Here is a 27,979-nt window from a genome sequence, read left to right on the forward strand (position 1 = left end):
AATTTGTAAAACAACATACAGGCATGTAAATACATGCCTTGTTTTCTAATGATGCTTGAGAGATTTAATGCCAAAGGAAAAGTGAAGATGTGAGCTTGCTGTGACTCATAAATGAGTGAGGTCACCTAGAGAAGTCTGCAGAGGGTGAGCTGTTTGAGGTGCTGCAGGACAAATTACACACTGTGAGGCCATATGGTGTAGAAAGGGAAGAGTGCAGAGGTAATGGTCTCATTAAATCATTCCAGATTACTGTGGTAAATCAAAACAATCTGTTTTTAATAAGCTAAATTAGCTGAGACTTGGGATTCTGAAATAAGTAATGTTGTAACTTCCTGGATTAATGTCAGGAAGTGACTTGTATGAAATATTACAGAGCTTGGAAGATAAATATGAACATAAAAGCTGAGAAATCAAGATAGCTCAAATAGCAAGAAGCTAGAAAAATAAGGGAGAAGAAGCAACTAAAATGTATGGTCTGTGAGAAAGAGACAGATAAACGTAGGAGAGGAGGAGAAAGAAAAGTAGAAGGGCAAGCGAGAGCGAGAAAGAAAAACACCAGGGGGCTTGATAGAGCAGGCTGATTAGAGATGCGGTTTGATGGCAGGACCAGTGCACATTTTGTAGTGAGGCATTGATTTCGCTGAAATTGTTGAGTGTTCATGTATCTTTCCATTATCTGAATCACAGACCAAAAAAGAGATAAGAAGTGATGGGGAGGGAAATATGGCATGTCAAAGCTTGTAATCCTTTGCCATTGAATAATTCACTCTCTTTGCATTTAAATGGTGAGGAGGCTCTTAGTTTCTTAGAGCTGAAATGCAAACTCAAATCATCTCACATCTTCACCATCAGCAGAGAGCTCATCTATTCACAGCTTATGTAAGAGGGGGAGGAGAGCCATGAGTTGGAAAAATGAAATGCAAGTAGGTAAAATTTGACTGAGGTTTGTATTAAAAGCAGGGTGCACGTTATTTGAGTGACTGTCCAAAGCAGAGGAAACAAGAATATTAATTCTTAAAAGAAAGATTCCTAAAGGGGTTTTTCACAATTATGCCATGGAAGAATCATTTTGGGAATCCCAAAGAACCTTTCAGTGAACAGTTCTTAAAATATAATTTTTTTACTTAGTTTGAAGAACATTTAAAACATCTAAAAGGACCTTTAAATATATAAGTGTCACAGCAAAAGGTCTGAATACTTAGGACCATGTGATATTTCAGTTTTTCATTTTTAACACATCTGCAAAAATATCAACAATTCTGTGTTTTTCTGTCAATATGGGGTGCTGAGTGTACATAATGAGGAAAAAAAATAACTTAAAAGATTTTAGCAAATGGATGCAATATAACAAAGAGTGAAAAATTTAAGTTTCCATACCCTTTGCATATGAGCAATATCACTTAACTAGCAGTGCAATGCAGCTGTATAAAGCCATCTCACGCCTACAAGTGTGGCATTGCATTTATACAACAGTTCGATGGCAGAAGTGTGTAAATAAAAAAGTGACAACAACTGAATGTCTTTAAAAGCTATCTTTTGTGCAGAACTACTTCCTTCTGTCAAGGATTAAAATCTCAGTTTGACAGTTTAACAGCTGAGCCCATGCCATGTTATTAATTAGAAAACGTCACTTTAGAACTATTAATGAAGGAATTTTGGTTGCCTCATTAAAAGCTTATTGTATTAATGTATTAAGTTCACTTTATTTTGTGGAATTAAGTATTGTGAGAGAAAGATGGACTGAGCAAGTGTGATTGCCTGCATCTGATACAGCTTTCACTCTTCAGCTAAATTTCATATTTTCATATTCATACCTTTTCATCTGTTAAAGGGATAGTTCACCTCTAAATGAAAATTACTCCATTATTTACTCACCCTCAAGCCATCCTAGGTGTATATGACATTTTCCTTTCAGACGAATACAATCGAGGTTATATTAAATAATGTCCAGGCTAATCCATGCTCTATAACGGGAGTGGATGGTAGCACAAAATTTGAAGTACCAAAAAATGCACTCATTAGAGCTGAAGATGTTTGCCCGAACCCGACGGGTTCGGTCGGGTTTGGGTTTAATTTCTATCATCTTACGCGGGCTCGGGTTGGACTCAGGCTTGCGCTCCGGTCATGTGATATGTTTCGGTTAGCGCGAGAAAGATGCGAAAATGGAGAAAGATGTGAAAATGAATGTTGAGCAGGTGTAACGGAGGCTTGCCTCTGGTGATTACGTTTTGGTTGCACCAGTAACTAAAGCAAAGTCTGGGGTGTGGAAAAGTTTTGACTATGTTTATAATGAGAATAATGAGTGAATAATGACACACTATCAGTGAGCGCTGGAACGCTGAAGACATCTAGCCTACAGTGGATTCATTTTCCTCCACAAAAACATGCAGGCTTAGCCTAATCGCTCTGAGTAAAGTTTTTTTTTTAAATGATAACTAAATATTCATTGAGTGTTAAATAAATAATGTGGACAGAGTATTTACGCTAATGTTAGCATTATTCTTTTATTAAATGTCAGCTGGTAGTGGCAAAGCAAATCCGGAGGAGCCATTATCTTAATTTCGTTATTGCCAAATACCCATCTTAATTTAGAATTTATATTAGTTTAATTTATTAAAAAGAATAGTTTTTATCATGTCTTGGTCTATTTATAGGCTAAATGAGCCTATCCCTATTTGTTAAGATGTCACAGAGGACTTTTTTTATTTATTTTTTCCAACTTCTAAGTGGTGTAGTCTATGTTAGTTATGAATAAATTATGCTAAAACACGTATAAATGACTCATTCTTGACAAAAGGCAAAAGAGTTGTGTGTGTGCGCACATTTGAATAATGTCGGGCTGTAAACGGGTTCGGGCTTTAAAAAGCTGTCAATCAAAATGTACTTGTCGGGCTCGGGCCGAAACCTGTCGGCACACACATACACACACACACACACACACACACACACACACACACACACACACACACATATATATATATATATAGCTATATATATCAAACTTTCATTTCAGTATTATATCTTTCAAATGTATTATATACTGTATATAAGCGGACAGAAAAAACTGCTTCAAACAGGATTATTCACGGTTATTCCATAACCTGTCCTGAACTTATTTCTTAAAGATTTTATGTATAAACTGCAATTCAGGCATTTCTTTGAGGTTACACTTTAATGTAGAATTATATGAGCTTGGGTCTTGTTAAGCCATGTGACTCTACGCATTGTCATTTTCTTAATCATCATTTGAAGTTTATTTTTCTTACCATATTTCCCATTTTAACCATGGATCTAAAAAATGTGGTGAAGTTTATGCTTAGAACATTATGTGAGAGAATGTGTCATGCTGTTTTTGTCCAATTAATTTGTATTTCCTGGGTTATTTAATCATGGCGGGGAACTATGAACTAGTGTTACATCTTTGTGTTGATGAATGCAGCCTTCTTAAAAATATCTCTGAGCTGCAAATATTCTTATTTTTATAATCAGTAGCTTTATCACCCACAAAGATAATTCAGAAATATCCATCATCTGATTTGCATCTCTGGTCACAGTCACTTAAATTCCTTCTAATTTGTTCTCTTCACATGGCTGGCAGCATTTGTAAGGGGATTATTAAATATTGTAAAGGATTTGTTGCAACTTGACACAGGATCCTTGTAATAATATTGTCTGTAATCATAGGTGCCAAACTGAATTATGCACAGCTATTTGCATTTTCATACAATATTTTGGTTGTTCATTAATAGGAATGCACCATATTTTGCGATGTCAATATTTTCATGTTATGGTTAACAACCCGAAAAATGACAGAATAAAAAATGTATCTGTACCGTTTTATCCAAATAAATGAAAAATAAAGCTAAAAATTTAAATCAAACATTTGTAATGCTACAAAAGTATTAGGCATCACAACATTATAATGTACAGTAGGAAGATGAATTTGCTGAAGATATCATTTAACAGTGTTATTAAATTATTAATGTTTTTAAATATAGATTTTTAAGTAAACATTAAATTATGGCACTATCCACTCTGTTTGGCTGGACTTTACCCCCTGGGTATTTGACTCAGACCATGAAGCTAAGCAAAGTGTACAATTCTTGCAGTACTCCTTCAGCGACTCCTCTCTGTATACCTGTGCTAGAGTCTGTGCAGCTGCTCAAGTGCGAATGGAGGCGGTTTAAGACCTCTAATAAATCTCACACACATCCTCCCTTCAGCCATTTGTGTTCGACATGACCTCAGAGTTTCCATACATGCCATATGACTCCTTTTGCGATCATCCCGTGTTACCGTGTTCCCGTTTTTCCCCATTAAGTTTCACTTAGTTATGTTCTTAAATATGTTATTTCCTTGTGTAAGCCTCAGGAATGGAAATGGGGGTGGGGAGGGGGGTCTCATTACTTCTTTTCCATGAGAATTTTTTACACCATACTTGGAGAAGAGAAACAAAGATCTCTGATATGCTTTTAATAGCACAATTAACAACTATGGGTAGTGTTGTTCAGTTATCACTCATCACTTCTTTAATTTTTCAAGACAAAATTTGTCTGTCGAATACATCTGTCACTCCTTAAATAAGCTAACTGTTCAAAACAGGATTAAACAGAAGTGACAACCGCATTTACCTGCACATGACCTTGGCGACTTTTTAACCATAAAACAACAAATCTCATTTCCCTAGCAAGAGCATCCTGGCCAGTCTCAGCACTGCACTGATTCATTTGGCAAGAAACATTGTGTGCCCACAGCCTGGCAGTGGAGTACCGCTGTTCTCCATAATCGCAGTGAAACAGAATGCCTCAGCAGCCCTCAGGGCATCCCGTTTGTCTGTATAGATCAGTGTGCCAGATGGAAGTCCATGTTCTGGGATCAGTAGAAAGTTAATGCATAATCCCACTGTTAAGAGCCCTAGTGCTAGAAAAGGCTCCTGCAGTGTCATAGATTGCAACAATTAGTTTAAAAAGGAATGCAAGTGGGACATCCTTCAATATCCTATATAGCAGCGGTTCTCAATTCCAGTCATTGTGATCCCCTGCTCTGCATATTCTGCATGTTTCTTTTTGACACACCGGATTCAGATAATCAGCTTGTTAGAAGTGAGCTCCGTGCATGAACTGTCCCTACACAGTGTTCATTGCTCCCTACTCCCTAAAATCTGTTGAAGTTTACCTCACTTCGGAACATTCATTCACGGATTTGCGCTGCACAATGTCTTCACACATGGACAAGTGTGACATCATATACCTCTGCAAATAAATACAAATTTAAATTCATGACTCGCACACTTCAGTGCACTTTGAATGGATCATATATGTATGTTTTGAACTGGAATCATGGTGGAATATCCTGTGATGTCCACATTGCAGGGTACTTACTTTTGAATATAAAAAACATCTTAAGCAATAAGAGTGACATACAAAATTTTCAGAGCAGGGGGGCACGAGGACTGGAATTGAGAACTGCTGCTATTTAATATTCACAATGATCCATAATAAAGTTTGGGAAGTTAATGACAAATGAATGGAAAGTGACTAGAGTATTTAGATTGAAACTTGGTCATAATAGACAAAAGAGGTAGATTAATAATATAAAAAGCACCATTTTAATTAACGGTTTATATATGTGAAAACGATCAAATCTGCCAGTTTCTACCTCTTGAGTGAAAAAAAAAAAAAAAACTATTTCACAATTGCAACTTTATATCTCACAATATGACTATTTGTTATTTTAAACTATATCTAACAACTACCTTCTTTATATTGTAGTCTGAGGCATAAACAAGCTTCTGTAGATCCCCAAGCATGACAGAGTAACAATAACATTCAGCTGCTGATTTCCTCGTGTCATTATGAATTTCTTGCAGAATACTTACTTTTTCATTATTGGAATGCCAATAATGGTTCTGATTATTGGCTTGTTTTGGTTTGATATAATAAGAAATTATAGTCTAATAGTGCGGTGTGGTACTAGAGCTCTTTTGGATTCATATTATTCCAATGCAATGTGAACAATTATTAAGAAATTTGTCTTTGTTTGGTTTGTTTTCCAGGCCTTCCGTTGGCCAATTGGGAGTCAAGTGGATGGCAACGAGATGCTGGAGATCCAAGTGTTTAATTACAGCAAAGTCTTCACTAACAGGTATGAGAATTCATTTCATTTGCTATGCAACATCAGATCATCTAAAAAATGTTTATTGACACACATCTCGATATATTACATTTCAGAGGTTATGTTTATAAAATACAATATAATCAAGACATATACAATAATTATAAAAAAATTGAGTGAAGCAAGGCTATAAATAAAGCCTAAATACTTTCAATTTAACTCAAGTAATTAACATTCATGGCTTCAGCCTGTGGTCTCCAAACAATGGTTATTTAAATATTTTCTCTCAGACAAACTGAAGCTTGTTTGTTTTGCAGCAAGTCTTTGTTATTTCCATCTGACCATATACGACCTTATAACTCATAATTGCTGAGCTCTTTGTGATGCTGGTTTCCATAATCATGCTGTTTTGACAGTCTAATAGCATGTGTAGACAATTTGACTTTCTGGTATTTTGAAGTTATTACACATGAAAACAGCTGCAGGGGTGAGGCCATCCTACTGCAGGGTTTGTGCTGTAAATCATTGATTGTATTTTATATATTAAATATGTATTTATTTAAGTAAATTGTTTATCTCTCCTTACCTGCAACATTTGTATTTTGTCTAGAATTTTTTGATTTTAAAAATATTTTTTTAAAACAATGGTTTAAATGTTTCTTCAGGTTCATAAATAAATTAATGTTTAAGGTGTTATAATATTATTGTAATGTTTTATTTTTTTCTAGTGATAGTATTAAAGCCATTTCAATGATAGTTTACTTCTTTTATTATAATGTAAATTCTAATTTACACTGAATGAGAGAGCAGACACAGGATAGAGGTCAGTAACTGTCAGTTACGGTTACAGCATTATCTAGAAACTTGCTGATGGAATGCAACAGGTTTTTTTTGGGGTATGGGGGGTTTGTACCTGTATCTGTCAGTATTCACTCTGTGAAGTTTTCTCCCACACTGCTCTTTTTCTGAAGTATTGCTGTGGTGTGTTTCCATCCACTGTCTTCCTACATTGGTGGTGGAATGGCTGACAGTCATTACTAGCTGTTCTCCACTGAATGACTGAGTGTAAATTCTGTGTCTTGAATGGTGTGACGCTCCTGCTGATGCAGACACCAGTGTGTGTAGGTGTATACAGTATATGGTGTATACTGTATATCCTCCTGATGTTTCTCTAGAATACATCAGATTCTAGATTGAGTTGAGATGTTAGGTTGCAGTGGTAATAACAGATTCTCTGTTACTCTTGCTTGTGAGCGAATCTGATGTCTTTTCTGGTGTAAGTCAGTTCCATTTCAACAGATCTGGCTACATTGACGTGACTAAGTAAATCAACAGCTGTCGTGCATGGGCCCCAGTAGAAAAATCTACCATCACTATTAAGTTAATTTAATTATGGTGTGCAATCAATGGTCAGCACTTTGTTTTGTGTTATCTTAGGCATTGTTTTGAGTTCACATCTATTGTGGTCACACTTGTGATCACAATGTATGAGAAAAGCATCTGCTGAATAATTCACATGCCACCGTGCCATATGTCAACCATGCAGCTCATTAGCTATTGTATGTTTGTTATTTACAAATGTCATTTCTATTCATCATATGCATTACGCACTGTAGTTGACTGTATCAAAAAACACCATATGATATCCTGAGCTTTGCAAACTCAGTAGGTCGGGACAAAACACCAGGTGTGAAACCAATGTGAATCTTATTTATGCAAAGGTTGTACTGTACATTAGAGATTAATATTTCCTAACCTTGGGAAGATTCATTCAGCACTCCTGTTATTTCATGAACAATTGACCACCAGGTGGTGACACTGTAGATTTATGCAAAGGCATTAATAGGACACCATCCTGCAATTAAAATCAATATGAGAAGAAATCAGTTAAATCAAAAGAGACAGTACTTTTGAACATGATTTATCATAGAGTTATGAAAAAAGCATCACGTTTGCAATACTTGAGCACCAAATTATCTGTAAGAATGATTTCATGTGACACTGAAGACTAAATGTGCAGCTTTGCCATCACTGGAATATATTACTGTTACTGGTATGTGAATAAAGGCGCTCGAGGAAGATGATACACAAAAGGGTTCTTTTATTGATCGCGGAGGAACAAGGGCACATCCAACATAATACATAAACTTAACTCGACATATAACAATAATCACGGACGAGGAGGAACTAAACAGACAGGGTATTTAAGAACAAGGGAGGTAATCAGGGATTAATCAAATCAACAAAACAAAAACAGGAAAAAGACCAAATAAGGAAACTGAAAGTCAATGAATTTAACAGTTACATTTTAAAATATCTTAAAATTGAAAACATTATTTTAAATTGAAAAAATAATTTGCTCTATTTTCAATCAAATGAAGACGAGAGATGAGAGACATTTAAACATCTTATTGAACCACACATTTTTAAATGGAAGTATGTGTATGTTTTAAATACTCGCCTTATTTTAAAAAGTAGTAGAGAGTTAGGCTAGAAGTAAGCCTTGGGTTTGAATCCAATGTCATGTAATGCTTTATGTCAGTGGATGTATATCAGAAGTTGGGCTGCATTTTCATGCATTTAAATGAGAGAGCACTGCTGCTCTATATCAGGATGTGCTACTGATGACAACTACAGCAAATATGCAGAAAAGCTTCAAATTCTGGCTCCAACACGGCCACTTATATTACTCGCTAACAAAGTTAAAACTCCTTCTCGGCAGTTCCTTGGTATTAGATATGTCCCTGCTGTGAGCTATTTTTTTTCCTGTTTTCAACAGAAGGAAAGCTGATTGTCTTACTCAGTGTCTGTGGTGGTTAAGGCCTTCACAATAACAGTTAACATAATAAATAGTAAAGTAGTAAATAGTCTCAAAAACTGGTAATAATTATAATTTAGAATGCATATCAGATCACCAGAAATCGACGTGACAGTGTTTTATGGTTTCAGTATACTGAAGAAAATCTGCGTTGTAAAAATGTGAGTAAGCAATTTGGGAAAGACTGGTGGTTGGGTAATGCTTGAAAAAATTACTTCACTACTAGCTGTTATATAAATATTGATATTATTTTTTTGTGAATTGTCCAGTTCTGACCTCTACAACAACTAGACTAGGCAGGACGCAGTAAATTATGGAGCAGATGAAAGTCAATTGTCTGTTGTTTGTTCAGGGGATCAATAATGTATTTGGGGTCATTAGAAAAGTTGCTCGGGAGCCAGAACCTGATCCAGGATCAGTGAATTATTCACCCGTGGATGCATGCAGTTCAATGACAGTCAGAAAGTTATTATTTCACCACTTATTTGGGCACATATCACTCACAATTTTTCCTTTATTGAGTCCTTCTGGATGAACAATGGTGCTGAGTGTGTCATTTCACATTTGAATATAGCTGTACCTTAGAGGCAGGTGCTAAAACAGTTAGCAGTTTAGAGTGGTTTAATGTGTTTTCTCATCATATTCACTGACTGTCTTTCTCTTCCTGACAGTGATGCAGTAATAGACAAGAGAGAGTGTGTGTACACTAACTACATGTGGCATTTAATTGGTCAGTCCAGAGCTTCTGATTGCTTTGGCTCACTGCCTCAGTTTTCATAGAGAGTTGAGTTAACATGAAATGCAGCTTTCAAAAATATTACCAACTTTAAACAGAATTAAAATTAATCATGGCTGACTGCTAATAGCAGTAGCAGTAAATTTATTAAGTTTAAAAATAGATATAAAAAATTCGTAAAGACATTCATGATATCCATTTCAGCTTTACATACTTTAATATTTTATTTCATGTATAGAGTCTATTTGTGTGTGAGTGTGTGTGTTTCTCACGGTGTTGCTTTTTTTCATTGTCTTTGCAGTTGTCACAGTGTGTGTCCCTCACTTTGACCAAACCACCTTTTTAAGTTCAGTGCACATTGGGCCGGACCAAAGTGAGTGAAGGGCAGTGTTAGACCGTTGTTTAACACAGCTGTCTGACTGATCTTTTTGTGTTTGCAGGTTAATTGGCACTTTCTGCATGGTTCTGCAGAAGGTGGTGGAGGAGGGTCACTTGGAGGTGTCTGACACTCTTATTGATGACAATAACACAGCCATACAGGTGACACATGTGGATCGCAGGCAATGTGTGTGTGTGTGCGTGCGCATGTTTATGTTCTCGTCTGACAGATCAGAAATGGTCTTTTTTCATATAACACACCCACCCACAAAACAAATTGCACAAAAATGTTGTTGTCATGGTTACACGTCTACTCGGAGGCTATAGGGAACTGTTCAGTTTTATTTGTCTTTTTCTGTGATATCCACCATCATGTGCAGGTCGATTTCTGTATGGGTCCTGCTCATCTGTGTTAGAATAATGAATTGCTTGATCTCGTTGTAGGTGGAGGTGTTAAAATCACCTTTGATTGTTGATCTGCTGCATTTTCAGCCAAGATCTTTACAACAATTTTATTGATCATTTTGTATTTCAGACAAGTATTTCCATAGAGATCAAATATCAGACCATGGATGGGAGTGTGAAGGTGTGGAGCGATGGTGAATTCCTTGATATTCCAGATGACTGTGATGGAACTTTCCAGTTTGAAACAGACAGTCTACTCTCTGGACGCAGCCAGGGCTCCAGGACGTCACCTGGACGATCTGTCCACGGCATTCCCACATTCCGCAAGTAAGTGTGTCACCTTAGCCAGCCGCAGCTAAAACAAACACCCTAATCATCTTCCTCTGTTTGCAGGGGCACAGATAATTCTGTGATGATAATAGGAATGAAGAAGATAATGAGGAGGAAATAAGATGAAGCTTTCTTGCATTTTTATTATATTTGTCAAGTTAAGTCAAGTGAGTATAAAGACATGTCAAAAAACGCAATGTCGTGCTTAACATGACCGTGGTGTTGCATATACTGTATATACGTGTATACAGAGGTATGTACTGTATATAAAAAATATATATATACAGCTATATAAAAGAAGTAATCTAATCAGACAACATACATTTGCTCATTGTATTAACAAATAACATTATTAGCACATCTTTTTAACACTGAGGACAGTTTTGCTGAGTAATGAAGACATGGATGACTGGAGTGTGTGGGATGCGCTGTTTTCCACTAAGCCTTCCAGTCTCCACAGGTCCACTGATCTATAAACTATAGCCATACACAGACACAAGCGTGCTCCATCATGGTTTGTGCGTGGGCACTAGTGTTTCTCTGTGGATGTGTTTACATACTGATGCATATTGATGATTACTGCTAGAAAAACCTATATCGGCAAAGTCGTTTGAAGTTACTGCTAGGTCAATTAAAGCAGCCACAAGAGATTTGTAGGTGGTTTTGGATTGTTTCGAAATCCCTATTTCATTTAGTAAGTATTAAGCCAATAAATCATATTGTTATTTCTGGAATGCAAGTATTCATTTAGATCTGTGTTTGTTTTAGATTGATGTTCTCTTTAGCAAGTGTTTTATGAGAGCTGCTTATCTGTTCGGATTACCTTTGCTTGCTTACTCTCTTTTTATTTCAAGTAAATCTCCATGAAGACAATCTATTTCATTTTCCATATTAGTGTGACTTCTTATGTCTATTATATTCATAATATAAAGTGATGCTCCTAGTTTAAGACAATTTAAATATACTACTCTGTTCATGTTGCCTCTGGATATGGGCCTTATATTAATGTTTATTTATCATTAATTAACTGAGCAAATGAGAAGAGACAGAGCAGATAAGAGAGAAGGAATCGTTCAGGTCTGAATAAATAGGATATGATATGATAGTTTATTATGCATTGCAAAGTTGGGATAGATGACAGCTCTTAAGTTTGACAAACAAACAAACACACACATACACACCAGAAAAGATTCAGTTTCTTTTCTCCATTCCTTTCTTCTCACTAGTAAGCAAGCAATATGTCTGGAGACCTTATACAACATATTTTATTTTTCTGACCAGTGTTTCATACTTAATAGATGACTTCAGAGCTCACACAAAAAGTTTGCTACTCTTTCAAAGCATTGAGACTCTTTGAAAACCCTGAGCCTATGTTTTTTCATTCAAAGTTTCTCCCTTTTTATGAAATGAATATCATTTTAAGAGTCCGGCTTCAGTGCTACTTTATATTTCATACCAATTAGCATCTTTAACACTTTGAAGAATTAATATTAATTACAAAATGTATTTTTGTATCTACTTATGTCAGGAACATTCTGGAAACTGAACAGTTATCTTTAAAGATATTTCATTAAGACACTTAAAAGTTATTTTAAACTTATGTAGTCATATTAATTGTTATAAGTAATAATAAAATAAATTAAAAAAGGTTTCCACAGTCTTAAGGTTACTTTACATTAAAATGTTTAATAATGTATCCCACTTGAACCTCATTCCTAGTGCTGTTTCATTCTTGATTACAAGACGTAGGTTTTTATTTTAAATTTTTTTTCGCAATGAAGAAAGTGTATGTTTGTGTGTTGTACAGCTGAAGTTGCTGGGACCCAGTGGGGCATGGTGAAACTTCTGTTCTGAAGTCATTTCTAGTCCTCTCTGATGACTAAGACCCCTCTTTCATCTCCACCTCTCTCTCTTCGATATTTCTTCTTTATCTCTTTCTAGCTCTTCTCTTTCACTCTTGTTTCTTTCCCTATATAGCCATGAATCTGCCTACTTGAACTTACACTGAAACTGTGCTTTCCATACTCAGATATTCTGTGTGTAACAGTCCAGTGTCCATGGACAGTTGCAGGAAATAGAAAGCCGAATAAACACAAGAAACACTGACTGATGATAGTCTATTTTATTTTGCATCAGGCAATGCATCCTGTGAACTGCAGGGCTGCCCTGACCAATATCTCCAGTTCTGTCTCATTGATTGGACTCTCACTTTTGTTTACAAAGACTGTGTCTGTTGTGACTTAGTTGAAGATGGTATCAGCTTAATGATCAGTTTAATTCATGCCGAAATCCCGGTAAATCCTTTTCCCTTTTGCCAGTATTGGACTAGGTATGTGGCTTGTATCCAAGGCTAGATTTAAATGGTTGTGATGGATTTGCATTGCTATTGCACCTGTAAATGTGTGATGTATTTAAAGCCCTATATTTTTCAGAATTGTATAAGGGTTTTGTTCATTTTCTTTTAATGTTATTTGAAGAGCTCCACAAAAAGCACCTGCATTACTGAACCAGCTTAATAAAACTTTTGATGCCTCAGTAGGACCATCCAGCTTCTATCGGCCTTTTGTGTGCAACATCATTATCATATAAAGGACGTTGCTTCATTAGAAGAGGTGCTTTCGTGTTTAGTAAAGCAGAAATTACCACCCTGATGTGGGTTTAATCAGGCCTGGGGTGATTCACTTGTGACCCAGCTTGGGTCAGCTTTTTATGGTGTTTTCCTTTATGGTTGTAGAGGGGTTTAGGGACATTTTTGTCTGGATAGGCTGACTGGCTGAATAGCGAAATCTAATGCAATCTTGAAGACCAGACAAAGTGGTTTAAATTATCTAAGACTAGCTTAACTACCTTAGGTTGGTTCAAGATGTTGAAATTGCCAGTTCTGATCAGATAAATTGTTTTAGCCTGCTGTTTGTAAGATAAGCTTAATCAAGAGAGCAGGAGCGTTATTCTCTTGAGCCTGGTGCAGTGACAGGCAAAAGCTTGCAGTCAAATTAAACTTGAACAGAATTGCACAGGGATGTTTGTCACTTTAGAGCTGTTGCATTACTCTAGTGGTCCAGATTGCTGTCTTTGTTGAAGTATAATGTTTAGACTCAATTAGGGTGACCACCTGCTAATAAGGCCAAGGGGGGGCAAGGGGTATGTTTATGAAGGACAATGTGGGACACTGAATTGCACGGTGGTGCCCCCACCCCATGGGCAGACTGATAGTGGTGTACCCATTTCTAGCACATACCACCTTACATGGTATATTAATAATGCCCCCTAAACATGTGTAATTGCTGATGTATGCTCATGACAGAATTGACAGATGCACTTCCACTTACGATTTACTGTAGCTATTTAATTTTATTTATTTTTCATTACAATTTATTAACTTTAAATAAATTATAATATAAAATGACATGATTAAAATGAATTGTAGTTGCTCAACACCACAGGAGCAGTTAAAAAAAAAGTCTAAACTCGCAACTCCAGAGGTTCACGGAACGAGAAGGGGGAGAAAGGATGGTGAACTTGCATGTTAGTAAAGGAAGACGCATGAAAAAAAAAAAAAAAAACAGTTTGAAACAGGACACACTTAATTGATGATGGCGGTGCCTCACTTTCTCCGTTTTTCGAATTGGAAAGCATGCATCTAAAAGTTCCTTGCCAGTGTGTATTGTATGCATGTGTTTGCGCTGTCATGACAACCACGAAAAAGTTGACAACAACCTAGTCAGCAGTTCAACTGAAGGGTGGGTGTGGCAACAGTAGCGTGCTGAACTGTCAAGTAATGTTCATTTGGCTGCCTGGGGCTCGAGGATATAGAGCAACCAACTTTTTTTGAGCAAGCATTGATTATGCGTAACACAGTCTCAATTTGTGGGACGCATGAATTGGGCTTTAAACGCTGTGCACGCATGCGCTACGCGGGACGGGTGGTCACCCTAGACTCAATCGCTCCATTCTTTTGTTTTTCTCTCATCCTCCTTGCATAAAACTGTCACAATGAACCCCCACATTCACTTTAGAAACTAGGGCACAAAAGCTCAAAGGCACTCATTTTTTTTATAATTCATTATTTTAATAGAGAGTTGTATTAATGAAACAGAAATGTGCTTATTCATTTACGCATTCTGGGAAAAAAATGAAATAAAATAAAATACAAAGAAGCCTCATATTAAAGCAAACACTTCAAAGTATGCATGCCTCGGCTGAATAGTGTTTAAACTGTTAAACTGTAGCTGATCTATACAGTATATATTTATAATTTTATAGTGACCCAGATGGGAAAATAATGATGTTAATACTATGCTACTATATGTTAGCCCATAACTTTATTCTGATCAGTGATTTGACAAAGAATTTACTTTGATTTTCTATTTTAGCGTAGCTTTTTTGGCTAGAGAAACTAGCCCCAGACAGTTCTCCCAAGTGCTTGAGCAATATAGAACTGATACGCTGCTTTATGCTTTTGATGCATCCCATTTATCTATGTTTAAATGTATTGTTGTGCATGTATTCCATGTCATGGTTGAGGAATGGCCTGTGACGTACTCTGAGACTTTTCGTGGATGTGAAAGATCTTAAAGATTCTGTTTTTGAGTGTCAGTTGTTTAAAAAAACAAACAAAAAAAAAACATTTAGTGAGCACCAAATCAGTATATTACAATGACACTGACGATGAAGACTAGAGTAATAATTCCTAAACATTCAGCATTGCCATCACAGGAATAAATTAAAATTTCAGATATATTATTTTGAATTACAGTATATCTAATAGTTTGTCATAATATTAATGTTTTATTGTATTTTTGATCAAACCACAAACAATTGGAGCCTTGGTGAGCATAAAAGGCTCAAACACAGGACAAAATCTTACTGGTCCTAGACTATTGAATGATTTTTATGTTCAATCTTACTCTAACTTTTTGGGTCTTCTTGATGTACTACATTATGCCACATTTGAGGATTTTGAGTGTTAATATTCCATCATGTCTGAATGCCTCAAGCAAATACAAATGAAGTGCCTTTCACATTTCTCTCACAGGTGTCATGTTATCTCTTTTCATATTGTGTTGACAATTGTTGTATTGTTTTTATTATGTTACAGGCACAGGTCATAATTCTTAAACAGGGTTTAGAATAATTGGTTTAGGATAAGTGAAATTTTTAGTGCATACCAGTTTTGCCTCATCACTCATAATATCTAAAATGTCATTTTATCTCACCCCCACACACTAAATTAAATGCAAAGGTCACTCTTCAGTAAACTAGGGGAATTACATTCTTTATTCACACACTTTATTAAAGTGGGATTGTCGTTTTGCCAAGGTTTCACTTCTTAAGGAAACATCAGATGATCCATTTAATATACTGTAGATCAGTGGTTTTCAACCTGTGGTCCGCGGCCCGGTGGGCCGCCAATTATTTTCCGTTCATTTCCAGTCCATTCTAGGGCTGTGCGCGATTTCTAAATCGCTTTATAGCACAATTTTCCGCGGCCCTGACCTCCCGTAGTAGGCTATCCGATCCCATCAGAATGCATTGCGCCTAGCGCGAGAACAGAGACTGGGCATATGCCTAACTCCAGGTTCACACACTGTCTGTGATGCGCCTTTTTTCTGAGCCAATGTTGACGGATCAGAGCGTTCTCACTGCGGTAAAAGGCTAGAAATAAAAATGTGCAAAAATAATTCATGTCTAACACATGATGTTAGTGAACAGGATGCAGTTTAAGTGAGAGGAGACACGTTTTAAGTGTGCACACTCTCTCTTCGCAAAGCAGCGTGTATCTGAGCAAGCACGACTGGCTTTGTGACAGAGCAAAGGAAATCTGCGTGCTTTCGCGTTATATTTATGCGCTCTCACTGCTGACCGCATACACATACTGTATACACACTGCAAACACCTGAGGCACCACTACAACTAATGAGCTCTATGAACAATGCATGGCAAAAAATAAAAAAAAGTCCCTGTATACAGGATTTTTTTTTTTTTTTGCCACAAGTCTATACATTTTTTGACATCTTCACTATAGTGATAATTTTGACTTATGTCTGTTCTAGAGATGTTACAACTTTTAGATAAAGCTCTGATTGGTTTTCTTTTGGAAATATGTTTCAAATTAATCCTGAATGCATTTATGACTGTAAAAGCATATCGGTGTGTCACAATTGCAAAATTGATAAAAAAAATTGCGATAGTTTTTTTTTTGTTGTCCATATCGCACAGCCCTAGTTTATTCAATAAATACAGTTTAAAATCTAGCTTCTGAGTACTAAATTATTAACCCAACAATAGCGGGGTCATTTAATTTTTTTGAAGTGGGCCGCGCAAACATATGTGTTTGGTTGTGTGGGCCGCGACTTGAAAAAGGTTGGGAACCACTGCTGTAGATAGATTGAGATATACTATATGAAAGCCAGTAAAAGAGCAGCATTTGGCATTTAATGATGGAATTAAATGTTATTTATTTATCTCAAGTGCTTCATTAAATGATAGTCTCCACAAATGTCCTTCTCCTAGGCATAAGGATCTCAGCTAAGAAGGCAATCTGAGACTCTGGTTTTGTTTTCTGTAACGCTGTTCATCAGACTGATGATTTACTGAACAACCTACAGTATCTAGACTTAACAAGTTAGTGCTGAAAGCCAGTGTATACAGGTAGACCTACTGTGGCACAGAATTAGCTCCAAGAAATCCCTTTATCATTTCGTATCTGTAGGTTGCCTATTTCTCCTTGACTGCTGAAGTGAAGCCTTTGATTAAACAAAGCTGGTCTCATCACGCTCTAAAAATCATCTAATTAGTGTTAGGTTACCTTGCCATGTCTAGATACAATACAGACTTTTCTTCTCGATTTTTTCCACTCTAATCATAAGTGATGTCCAAGACTTTATTCAGCATTGTCTTCTCTTCTGTGTCTGTTGTGAGAGAGTTCAAAACAAAGCAGTTTGTGATATCCGGTTCGCAAACGAATCATTCAATGTAACCGGATCTTTTTTTTCTCCAATACGCACTAATCCACAAATGACTTAAGCTGTTAACTTTTTTAATGTGGCTGACACTCCCTCTGAGTTCAAACAAACCAATATCCGGAGTAATTCATGTATTCAAACAGTACACTGACTGAACTGCTGTGAAAAGAGAACTGAAGATGAACACTGAGCCGAGCCAGATAACGAACTACAGACTGACTATATATATATATATATATATATATATATATATATATATATATATATATATATATACTGTACAGACCACAAGTTTGGAAACATTACAATTTTTAATGTTTTTGAAAGAAGTTTATTCTGCTCATCAAGCCTGCATTTATTTGATCAAAAATACAGAAAAAAACTGTAATATTGTGTAATATTGTAATATTATATATACCAATACTACCATTCAAACATTTGGGGTCAGTAAGATGTTTTAATGGTTTGGAAGGAAGGCTCTTATGTCCACTAATGCTGTATTTATTTTTCTTAATAATAAAACATGCAGCACAAACAGTACTGTTGTGAAGTATCACAATGATTTGTAATTAATTCCTGTGATGGCAAAGTTGAATTTTCATCAGTCAATCCAGTTTTCAGTGTCAATTGATCCTTCGGAAATGTTAATATAGGTAATTATAGCAGACACATCTGTAATAGAGTGAGAGTGAGTGAATGTGGGTGTGTATTATTATGTGTCTGTGTGGTCACATACTCTCCTGTTACTTTTTCACTCATACCTGTTCATCATCTCGAGTTCTCCTTTATTGTGGATGCCCCGTTTAGTCTAAGAAGTGTGTGTTTTGCTTGGATCTGGACTAGCAACTGAAAATGAACATATAGTACATTAGTCAGGAATACCTTATTTTTTTACCCTGGGAGGTGCAGGTTAGTTTTTGGTGGTTGTCAGAGTGAGGTGAGTATCCTGTATATGTGAGTGGTTTGGTTCACATAAACTTGTTCAACTAAACTTACTTAATAAGAATTTTCTTTTTTTCAAAGCTTAATTTAACTTGTGTTGCTTGTGTTAAATGTGTGTGTATATACATCACTTTATGCATGACCAAAGAAGAATATATATATATACCACACCAATGTAAGGAAAATAAGAGAGCGAGTGTAATTTGGTAGTACATTCGAACTGACTTAGATGGATCTGCTGACTTATAAGCTAAAACTAAAATTACAAATATTATGATTTTCCTTCTCTTGATTAAGTTTGGCTTTGTTTATTTGTCCAGCTACAGATGTGTACAAGATACTGTAGCTCATTTGTCATATATATATCAGATCTTTATTAATTTCTATTAATGAATAGATTCTTAAAAAACAAGCTCTGCAGACTTTCACTTCGGTGACACTTCCAGATAATGGCAGTGTCCTTCCATCATAAACCTGAGATGCAAAAAAAAAAAAAAAACAATTACAGAATAATATCTGAAATGGTGAAAAAAGTATCTGCATTTGCATAATCAGTACTTTCTTGACATGTGATATAAGTCATACATCTAAATAATATGATGTCAGTGTGCTGTGATATTGATACATTTTCTTTCTATTTAAAATTCTCAAATAATATAAAGGGAAAAATCTTTCATCTTGTCCTGAGAAAGTATATATCCACAGATCACAGCTAATTGGAGAACTGTGCCCATCTTGTTGAATAATTACGGACCCGTTATTTGTCCAGCCGGCTTGTGACATCATTAGCCCTTTGTAGGTGAACTGATATCTAATCACCATAATATCAGTGCAGAGTTATTGGACACCACTGGGGCTATTGTGAGTAGGGGCTCGCTGATGAAACGAGTGTCTGGTCTAAGTGATAAATATCACAGAAATGTTCCATCATGGGAAACCTCCCCTGCTTGACCTGTAGATCAAACATTTGTAAATTGGAATCATTCTGATACTTAAATATCTATCCTTTGCTATACCTATGTGTAAGCCTTATGTATTAATAATTTATTTGATTGTGAAATGTATCCAGATTGTTCACAGCTTTTTATACAATATATATGTAGCATAATCATATTTCAGTTTAAACTGGTATAAATTATTCAGTGTTTGGGAGGCCCAGAGGTAGAGATGATTTAAAATTGAACCACAGTGCAAATATAGTCACTTTTTTCCCCCATTCATGCCCATTTAATTCTTTGTTTTATATTATAGGACGGGAAAAGGTGTGTTTTCAGCAATGAAACTGGGCAAGACACGTGTCTCTAAAGATGGACACAAAAAAGGAGGTAAATATTGCTGATCATTAGAGAGCTGGATTTACAAGACAGTTAATTGTATTTATTTATTTGTTGAGAGAGGAAAACAAACAAACGGCATTGTTTTTAACTTACTAAATTTTGTGTCTGCATTTTGAATCGATTTAGTGCTGAAAGCACTTTATAGCTCAAGTTTATTGTACTTTTATTACCTCAACTTTAATTGTACTTCTTGAACTTAAACTTCTTGAATCTCAACTGGTTTTGCTTCAGGAGATTTTACATTGGATGTAGGAAAGAAAAGAGAATCATAAAATTCAATAGCAATTTCAACTCAGCAGTGCTCTTGTGTGCAGATGATCCTGCCATTTTGGATGCAGAAAATCTGGATCGAAAGGTCATGCGTCTGGGCGGTGGGGTCGACCATGATACCATCTCACTGGCCTCTGTTACTGCAGTTACCACTAATGTCTCCAACAAAAGGTCACATATCTCATGTGCACATGGTGTATTTTTAAAGCAGTACACTTTCACATTTGATGTTTATCTGTTCACATCCTTTGAAAAGGTCACATGGAAGAAACCCTTCAGTATTTCTTTTTCTGAGTGCTTTTTTTTTCTTTTTTTTTTTGAGGAGTAAGAGCAGTTTATTGAGTTTAAAGTATGCGTGTTGATATTTTATCCACAACAAAGACCTTATTTTATATTTCATGTAATTAATTTGATGAAGATGACTGAAAAATTGACAGTCCTAGTTTAAATGTGTTTTTTTTAAGTTTGATCTTCACGTTTTGTTTTTCAGATCAAAGCCTGACATTAAGATGGAGCCCAGTTCAGGGCGTCCTGTAGATTATCAGGTATGAAGAGAGGCGAAAGAACACAGAGAAAGTTAGGGGAGCTCAATAACATTCCCACATTCCAAAACTCCAGGCCTTGAATTGCCAACCAGACATGTTAAATTATTGCATTTATCCTTGAGTAGTTCTGCTCTGGATCTACATAGCCGTTCCAAACTAACAACATTGGCTTTGAGCTTCAGTGTGTCAGAGAAGCCTTTGATGTTTACTTACTAATTGTCCTCTGCATGGCTGTTGTGTTGAGCAGTTGAACTGCAAATTTGTTTCAGTGATGGCACTGTATAATTCCTTTAAAATTATTGTCTGCATTCTTTTGGAATCCAGCTTCTGTTATTTTGCCGAGAGAGGTTTATTTCCTTAAAATAACTTTGAAGTGTAATAAAGACCACACCAATGTAAGGAAAATAAAAGAGAGAGTCCAATTTGGTAGTTCATTCGAACTGTGCAAATCTGACTTAGATGGATGTGCTGACTTATAAGCTAAAACTAAAATTACAAATATTATGATTTTCCTTCTCTTGATTAAGTCTGGCTTTGTTTATTTGTCCAGCCACAGATGTGTACAAGATACTGTAGCTCATTTGTCATTTGATTCCCTAAAGCCAACTTTACTAATTTAGCCATCTACAGTAATTAAAGTGTAACACATTCCACACCCACGTTAATACGGCCTCTTCAGTCTTAGTCTGCATCTAAGACACATACCAGCTCAGTGTTTTATATCCTGTATGTTTTATTTTTAATTTATTAAATTTTTATAAAATCCCTAATAAAATGTCTTTCAGATTAGTGTTACAGTAATCGAGGCACGTCAGTTGGTTGGTTTGAACATGGATCCTGTGGTTTGTGTGGAAATTGGCGAGGAGAAGAAGTATACATCAATGAAGGAGTCAACAAACTGCCCCTACTACAATGAGGTTATGTTCACACTGCTGAAAATCTGAGCAAAGGAATTATGTAATTTCAGAAAGTTTCATTGCCTAATGTATATTGGATTACAGGGGCAACAATCATCTCATTGTATTTGGAAAACCAGATTATTTTGTACCATTTTTTTGTTTGTTGGAAAAACAGATTATTTTGTAGTATTTTTTTGTTTGTTGGAAAACCAGATTATTTTGTACCATTTTTTTGTTTGTTGGAAAAACAGATTATTTTGTAGTATTTTTTTTTATTATGATAGTTGTTGTATCAACACCAACATAATGCCTAAATCCACCCACATTGTTTGAAATCATGAACAACCTCATTTTATAAACTTCATATCCAGATACTTAATTTCAATATTTTTCTCTATCTTTCAACAGTACTTTGTCTTTGACTTCCATGTGCCTCCAGATGTCATGTTTGACAAGATCCTAAAGATATCAGTGAGTAGATTAAGCCTTTTTTCACACTTTCAGCATATGATTATACATAACGTATTATAACAAACCTCCATGAAAACCCATTGAAAACAGCAGATGATTAAGTTGTACTTCTGCTCTTCTCTCATGCTAAAATTAAGGTAATACATTCGAAAAACCTTCTACGAAGTGGTACTCTGGTGGGCACCTTCAAATTAGATGTGGGAACTGTTTACTCACAACCTGGTCAGTAACCATGGAATAATGGAAATCTTAATAAGAGATATACTTAGACGGAAAAGGTCTTTTAATTAGTGCATGTCTCTTACAGAACATCAGTTTCACCACAAATGGGCAATGCTGTCAGACCATGATGACATCACAGCTGGCTGCAAAGGTTACGTTAAGTGTGACATTGCAGTCATAGGAAAAGGAGACAACATCAAGATTCCCCACAAGGCCAATGAAACAGATGAGGATGACATAGAGGGGTCAGAAATGGACAGCATATATGTTAATTCATTTATTTAGTTAATTAATTAATGTATTGGACTGCATTTTAGATTCCCAGATGTTCATGAACTAAAGTTCATACTGTATTCTACACCATCTAATGATTTATTTATTCATAAATGTATTTCTTTATTCATAAATCTATGTCATGTTGGTCTGTTCTTTATGATGTATTGCAGGAATCTTCTTTTGCCGGAGGGTGTTCCGTCAGAGAGACTATGGGCTCGGTTTTATGTCAAGGTTTATAGAGCTGAGGGACTACCTAAAATGAACACCAGCATCATGGCCAACGTGAAGAAAGCTTTTATCGGGGAGAACAGGGACCTTGTGGACCCTTATGTCCTGGTGCAATTTGCAGGGCAGAAAGTAAGAAACGCATGAAAACACTCAATGAGAGATCAATACGCATTACATTATACATGTAATGGATGACTTTTTTAACATGTCACCTTACACGTGCAGGGTAAAACATCAGTTCAGAAAAGCAGCTACGAGCCCATCTGGAATGAGCAAATAATCTTCACCGAGATGTTCCCACCTTTGTGTAGGCGACTGAAAGTTCAGATCCGTGATTCAGACAAGGTGAATGATGTCGCCATAGGAACCCATTTCATCGATCTACGAAAGATCGCAAATGATGGAGACAAAGGTACTGGCCATCTGTCCCAGTGCAACACTAACAGTTTAATGAATGTACAGGGTGAATGGAGGCTGTAAATAAACAGAGCTCTTAAAGAACAAGAGAATTAACTTCTGCTCCATCTCTCCCCAGGGTTCCTTCCCACTATGGGCCCGGCCTGGCTGAATATGTATGGTTCTACCCGTAACTACACCCTGATGGATGAGCACCAGGACTTGAACGAGGGGCTGGGAGAAGGTGTGTCCTTCAGGGCACGCCTCCTCATTAGTATCGCAGTGGAGATCCTGGACACCTCTTCCGCAGAAATAATGAGCTCAACTGAGGTACAAATAGAGCCGGTGTCCAACATCTCAGAGGTGAGATTACTTATTTCCTCTTTTTGAGATTAGGTCAAGGCACTGGGACATTTCCCTTGAGATCAGTTCTGAAATCTCTGTGAATCATAAATTATTCTACACTTACCTGTCTACACTTTCCATGACATTACAAACAGGTTATTTGAAAGCCATCTGATTTATTCTAACCAATCTGCAGGCCTGCGATCTGCATTATTTAACAATGTTTAAAAAGCTCAGCTTAGTCTAGATTCTGCTAAATATTAGCTTCCCACTGGGAAATTACAAGGCCAAGCTCTGTGTCCTCAGACAAAACGTCACTAAAGATGTGGGAGTCCAGGTGTCTGTGATTTTGTGTGGCTCTTTGGGAGCAAATATACTGTCGATGCATTTTACTGAAGCACAAGTTTTGTTTTTACACTTGATGTAGAGGCAAGCATATGATGCTGATAGTCCCAGCTGCCTTTCATGGCATGACTAACCTGGTGGTTTAAAAAGTCTTTGCATTGATCCAAGCTACATGAAGAATAGAGACATAAAAGTGTAAGCCAAAGATGTGTTGACAGTGTGATCGTTGATATAATACAGAAGAGCTGGTGACTAGTTTTCTTAGTGTCTGGAAGAAGAGAAGGTGAATAAACTCCTTAGGGGCAAAGTTCACAAAAAAAGTTATTTACTCATTACAAAACAAATTACATTCTTCTGTGGACCACAAAAGGATACATTTTGTACCATTTATTATTTACTGTAACATTAAAATATGTAGGGAAATAGAGATTTTATTCTTCAGAAAGTAAAAGTGAAAACAGCATTAAAGCATAGTAGTCATAGTAGTCCATGGTGTCTTATGTTCTTATGCATAATTATAAATCCATATAATAATTATGCATAAGAACTGAGACTGTGAAGCTCCAAAATCACACGCATACACAAAATGCACCACTTAATGGCTGAAGTCATTATTCACCTGGCAATCTTCCCATCCAGAGCAATGCTAGAGAACCAGACCAGAAGTCAATTTCTTGAGAAAATCATTCAGATCTGTTTTTGGAAGTGGATCAACTGATTGTTTTCGCAAGATTTGACTAAAAATTAGGCTACAATTCATTTTTGAATTGCGCATTACTACTAGTCAATCTTTAAGATTTATCATGAAAACGTTTGGTCTGTTTATCACAGAAAGCTTTTGTTCAGCTTTATAAGGTTTAGAATATAGTGCACGTTATAATAAAGGTGAAGATTCTTCCATAATAGATTTAGCATAACATTTTTGGAACACAGTTAGATAGTTATGGTTACTACAGTGGAAAAGAAAAGTACATTTTGATAAGGCATTAATTAATTTCTTATTTTCTGCTTAGGACAGCAGTGCGTTTTATATTTGATCAAAAATCACAGCATCAGTTGAGAGGAAACCCCGGCTGGGTTACAATGCAGCACTGAGCTGCCATAATCTCTAGTCAATTATGATTTCAGACTGAGCTCACACACTTGCTGCATGGGTCCCATTCAGCTGATAGTTATTTAATACTTTTTTCATGTTAATAAAATCAATGACAGCTATTTCAATATAATTTTGACATTAAAGGATCTTATTTTTTTATTTTTTTATCAGAGTGCCACAGGAAAATTGGAGGAGTTTTTCCTTTTTGGGTCAATCTTGGAGGCCACAATGATAGATAGAAAAATTGGAGATAAACCTATCAGCTTTGAAGTCACTATCGGTGAGCTGAAGTCAAACACCTGTGATTTCTCTTTTCAAAACATGCACTTTTTAATATGGAAATAGTCAGGCAAGTGCTTCAGTAAATTCAAAACATCTGAAAAATGTACAGCACCACATTTACACAATTTTCCGCTTAGGTAACTATGGGAATCAGATTGACGGCATGAGCAAGTCTTCATCAGCAAAGAAGAAGAAAGAGGATGGAGAAGAGAGTGAAGAAGAGGAGACCGAGCTCATCCACAACTCCAGCGATGAAGAGGCAGAGGATGATGAAGATTTGACGTCTGTGCCGTCCACCCCTCCTATGAAACCAGTTATCACTGACAGGTCAGAGGTTAAGGAAAGGAAAATGATCAAATGTTAAAGAAATACTGAGTCATCAAACTATTTAGAAATGGTTTTGAGAAAACACTTTACACTGTAAAAATTATCTGACTGAAAATCACTTTCTTAGGCAAGTTGAATTATATGCAGTTTGTCAAAATCACACTTTTTTTAAAATAGATAGCTTACTGTTGAGCTCTGTATCTAGGAACTTAACTACCCATTTTGCGCCATTTACAGAAATTACTTCCACTTGCCTTACTTTGAAAAGAAACCCTGCATTTACATCAAGAACTGGTGGCAAGACCAGAGAAGACGGCTCTACAACTCCAATATAATGGACAAGATAGCAGATAAACTGGTCAGGCTCCCCCTAAAATTGCTATCTGACTGTTAAACTGTCAATCTCCTCCTTCGAAGCTGTTAGCTTTTGGGTTATTTTTGTAAAATCGGACATTATAATACTGTTTAAGCATGTACATGTCTGTCAATGTAAACAGGAGGAAGGTCTGAATGACGTTCAAGAAATCATAAAAACAGAGAAGGCTTATCCAGAACGCAGACTTAGAGGTGTATTAGAAGAGCTCAGCACAAGTTGCAGGTGAGAGAATGTAAAAGTGTATCTGACCAATCAAAGTTAACGTATATACAGCAAACATAACAATCAACAGTCTTTTGACTTTTTCCCTGTTCGCCACAACTGAAGTCGATTTGTTACACTGGCAAACAAAGATCAGAATCTATCCGGAAGAACCAGGCTGGACAAGGAGAGGCTGAAGTCCTGTATGAGAGAGATGGTATGCCTACATGCCCTATATTGTCTCAGCCTGGACATTAAGAACTGCTGATGGGTTGTTTAATGTAATTTGCATGGTTATATTGTTCACAGGAGAGTATGGCTCAGCAGGCGAAGACTATTCGCACACAAGTGAAGAGAAACACGGTTCGAGACAAACTCAAGCTAGTGTTCAATTTCCTTCACAGACTTCGTTTCCTGGCAGATGAGGTAAAAGAAATCACATCTTCTTACTACTCCATTCAAACTGAACATCTCAGTCTCAATGTTTAATTTTTTATTTTTCTGCAAAAGCCCCAGCACAGCATCCCTGATGTGTTCATATGGATGATTAGCAACAACAAACGCATAGCGTACGCCCGCATACCCTCCAAAGACATCCTCTACTCAATTGTTGGCGAAGAGATGGGAAAAGACTGTGGGAAAGTTAAAGCTGTTTTTCTCAGGGTAACTCCTACTTTATATACTATTTCCATCTCTTTCTTCCTCTGAATAAACACGTTAATTAGAAGGAATTAAATTAAGTTGGATAATATGGATGTAAACATTCTGCATTGGTGCCTGTGTTCATTATAGCTGCCTGGAAAGAAAGGCTTTGGGCCTGCTGGCTGGACAGTTCAGGCTAAACTGGAGATGTATTTGTGGCTGGGGTTGAACAAACAGAGGAAAGACTTCCTGAGTGGCCTCCCTAGCGGCTTTGAAGAAAACAAGGCAATGAAAGGAACAGGCATACAAACTGTTCCTCCCATCAGCCTGGTTTATAACAGTAAGATTATTATATGTTTTAAATATGATTGGTTAGTACTTTTTTGTTGCTTTTGTTGAAGTTTGCATGTACTGTATGTTAAAGTATGTACAGTATGTGATAACTGACCCTCAATATCCTGTTCTGTAGTGAAGCAGGTGTTTCAGCTGAGAGCCCACATGTATCAGGCTCGCAGTCTGTTTGCTGCTGACAGTAGTGGCCTGTCAGACCCTTTTGCAAGGGTTTTCTTCTCCACCCACAGCCAGGTGACAGAGGTGAGTGTGTGTTGGAGTCTTTGGTTATGAGTGTGCATTTCAAGGGCTGTCTCTGCTGTCCGTAAACAAATATTATGGGTGCTGTATTTGTATGTCTGTAACAAATCCATAATAATTTACAGTAATAGTTTTTGCTGTATTACTTGTATTTATGTATAAACACGTAGACCAGCAGTTATTAACCATGGTCCCCCACTCTGCACATTTTGAATGTCTCTCATTTAACACACTTGATTCAAATCACCAGCTCTTCAGAATAGAGCTCCATGAATGAGGTGTGTTCCAAATGAAATGGTCCCTACACAGTGTTCATTGCTTCCTACTCCCTGCACATGGGAAACTGGCTGAAGTTTACTTTACTTAACAATAGGGATTTGCACTACACCACTGCCTGCAGCATCTTCACACACAGACAAAACTTACTACAGAAGGGTGAAGG

The 27,979-nt window shown here is 36.5% G+C and overlaps 1 protein-coding gene across 6 annotated transcripts in view; it reads left to right on the forward strand.

Annotated features, from left to right (window-relative positions):
- The window catches only part of LOC127938468 (otoferlin-like), a 47,423-nt gene that overhangs the window by 6,479 nt on the left and 12,965 nt on the right, over positions 1 to 27,979 (forward strand). For all 6 annotated transcript variants that reach the window (XM_052535102.1, XM_052535105.1, XM_052535106.1 and 3 more), the window contains exons 3-24: positions 6,056 to 6,144; positions 10,109 to 10,208; positions 10,582 to 10,778; positions 19,940 to 20,013; positions 20,340 to 20,466; positions 20,786 to 20,840; positions 21,626 to 21,757; positions 22,148 to 22,210; positions 22,348 to 22,432; positions 22,518 to 22,677; positions 22,879 to 23,065; positions 23,162 to 23,348; positions 23,472 to 23,695; positions 25,290 to 25,398; positions 25,538 to 25,727; positions 25,965 to 26,085; positions 26,225 to 26,325; positions 26,431 to 26,521; positions 26,614 to 26,730; positions 26,815 to 26,967; positions 27,097 to 27,286; positions 27,416 to 27,540. In XM_052535102.1, the coding sequence (XP_052391062.1) occupies positions 6,056 to 6,144; positions 10,109 to 10,208; positions 10,582 to 10,778; positions 19,940 to 20,013; positions 20,340 to 20,466; positions 20,786 to 20,840; positions 21,626 to 21,757; positions 22,148 to 22,210; positions 22,348 to 22,432; positions 22,518 to 22,677; positions 22,879 to 23,065; positions 23,162 to 23,348; positions 23,472 to 23,695; positions 25,290 to 25,398; positions 25,538 to 25,727; positions 25,965 to 26,085; positions 26,225 to 26,325; positions 26,431 to 26,521; positions 26,614 to 26,730; positions 26,815 to 26,967; positions 27,097 to 27,286; positions 27,416 to 27,540 (2,877 nt within the window). The remainder of the gene's footprint in view (positions 1 to 6,055; positions 6,145 to 10,108; positions 10,209 to 10,581; positions 10,779 to 19,939; positions 20,014 to 20,339; positions 20,467 to 20,785; positions 20,841 to 21,625; positions 21,758 to 22,147; positions 22,211 to 22,347; positions 22,433 to 22,517; positions 22,678 to 22,878; positions 23,066 to 23,161; positions 23,349 to 23,471; positions 23,696 to 25,289; positions 25,399 to 25,537; positions 25,728 to 25,964; positions 26,086 to 26,224; positions 26,326 to 26,430; positions 26,522 to 26,613; positions 26,731 to 26,814; positions 26,968 to 27,096; positions 27,287 to 27,415; positions 27,541 to 27,979) is intronic.

This window comes from Carassius gibelio, chromosome A20 (genome assembly GCF_023724105.1).
Source record: "Carassius gibelio isolate Cgi1373 ecotype wild population from Czech Republic chromosome A20, carGib1.2-hapl.c, whole genome shotgun sequence".
In the NCBI taxonomy this organism is placed as follows: domain Eukaryota; kingdom Metazoa; phylum Chordata; class Actinopteri; order Cypriniformes; family Cyprinidae; genus Carassius; species Carassius gibelio.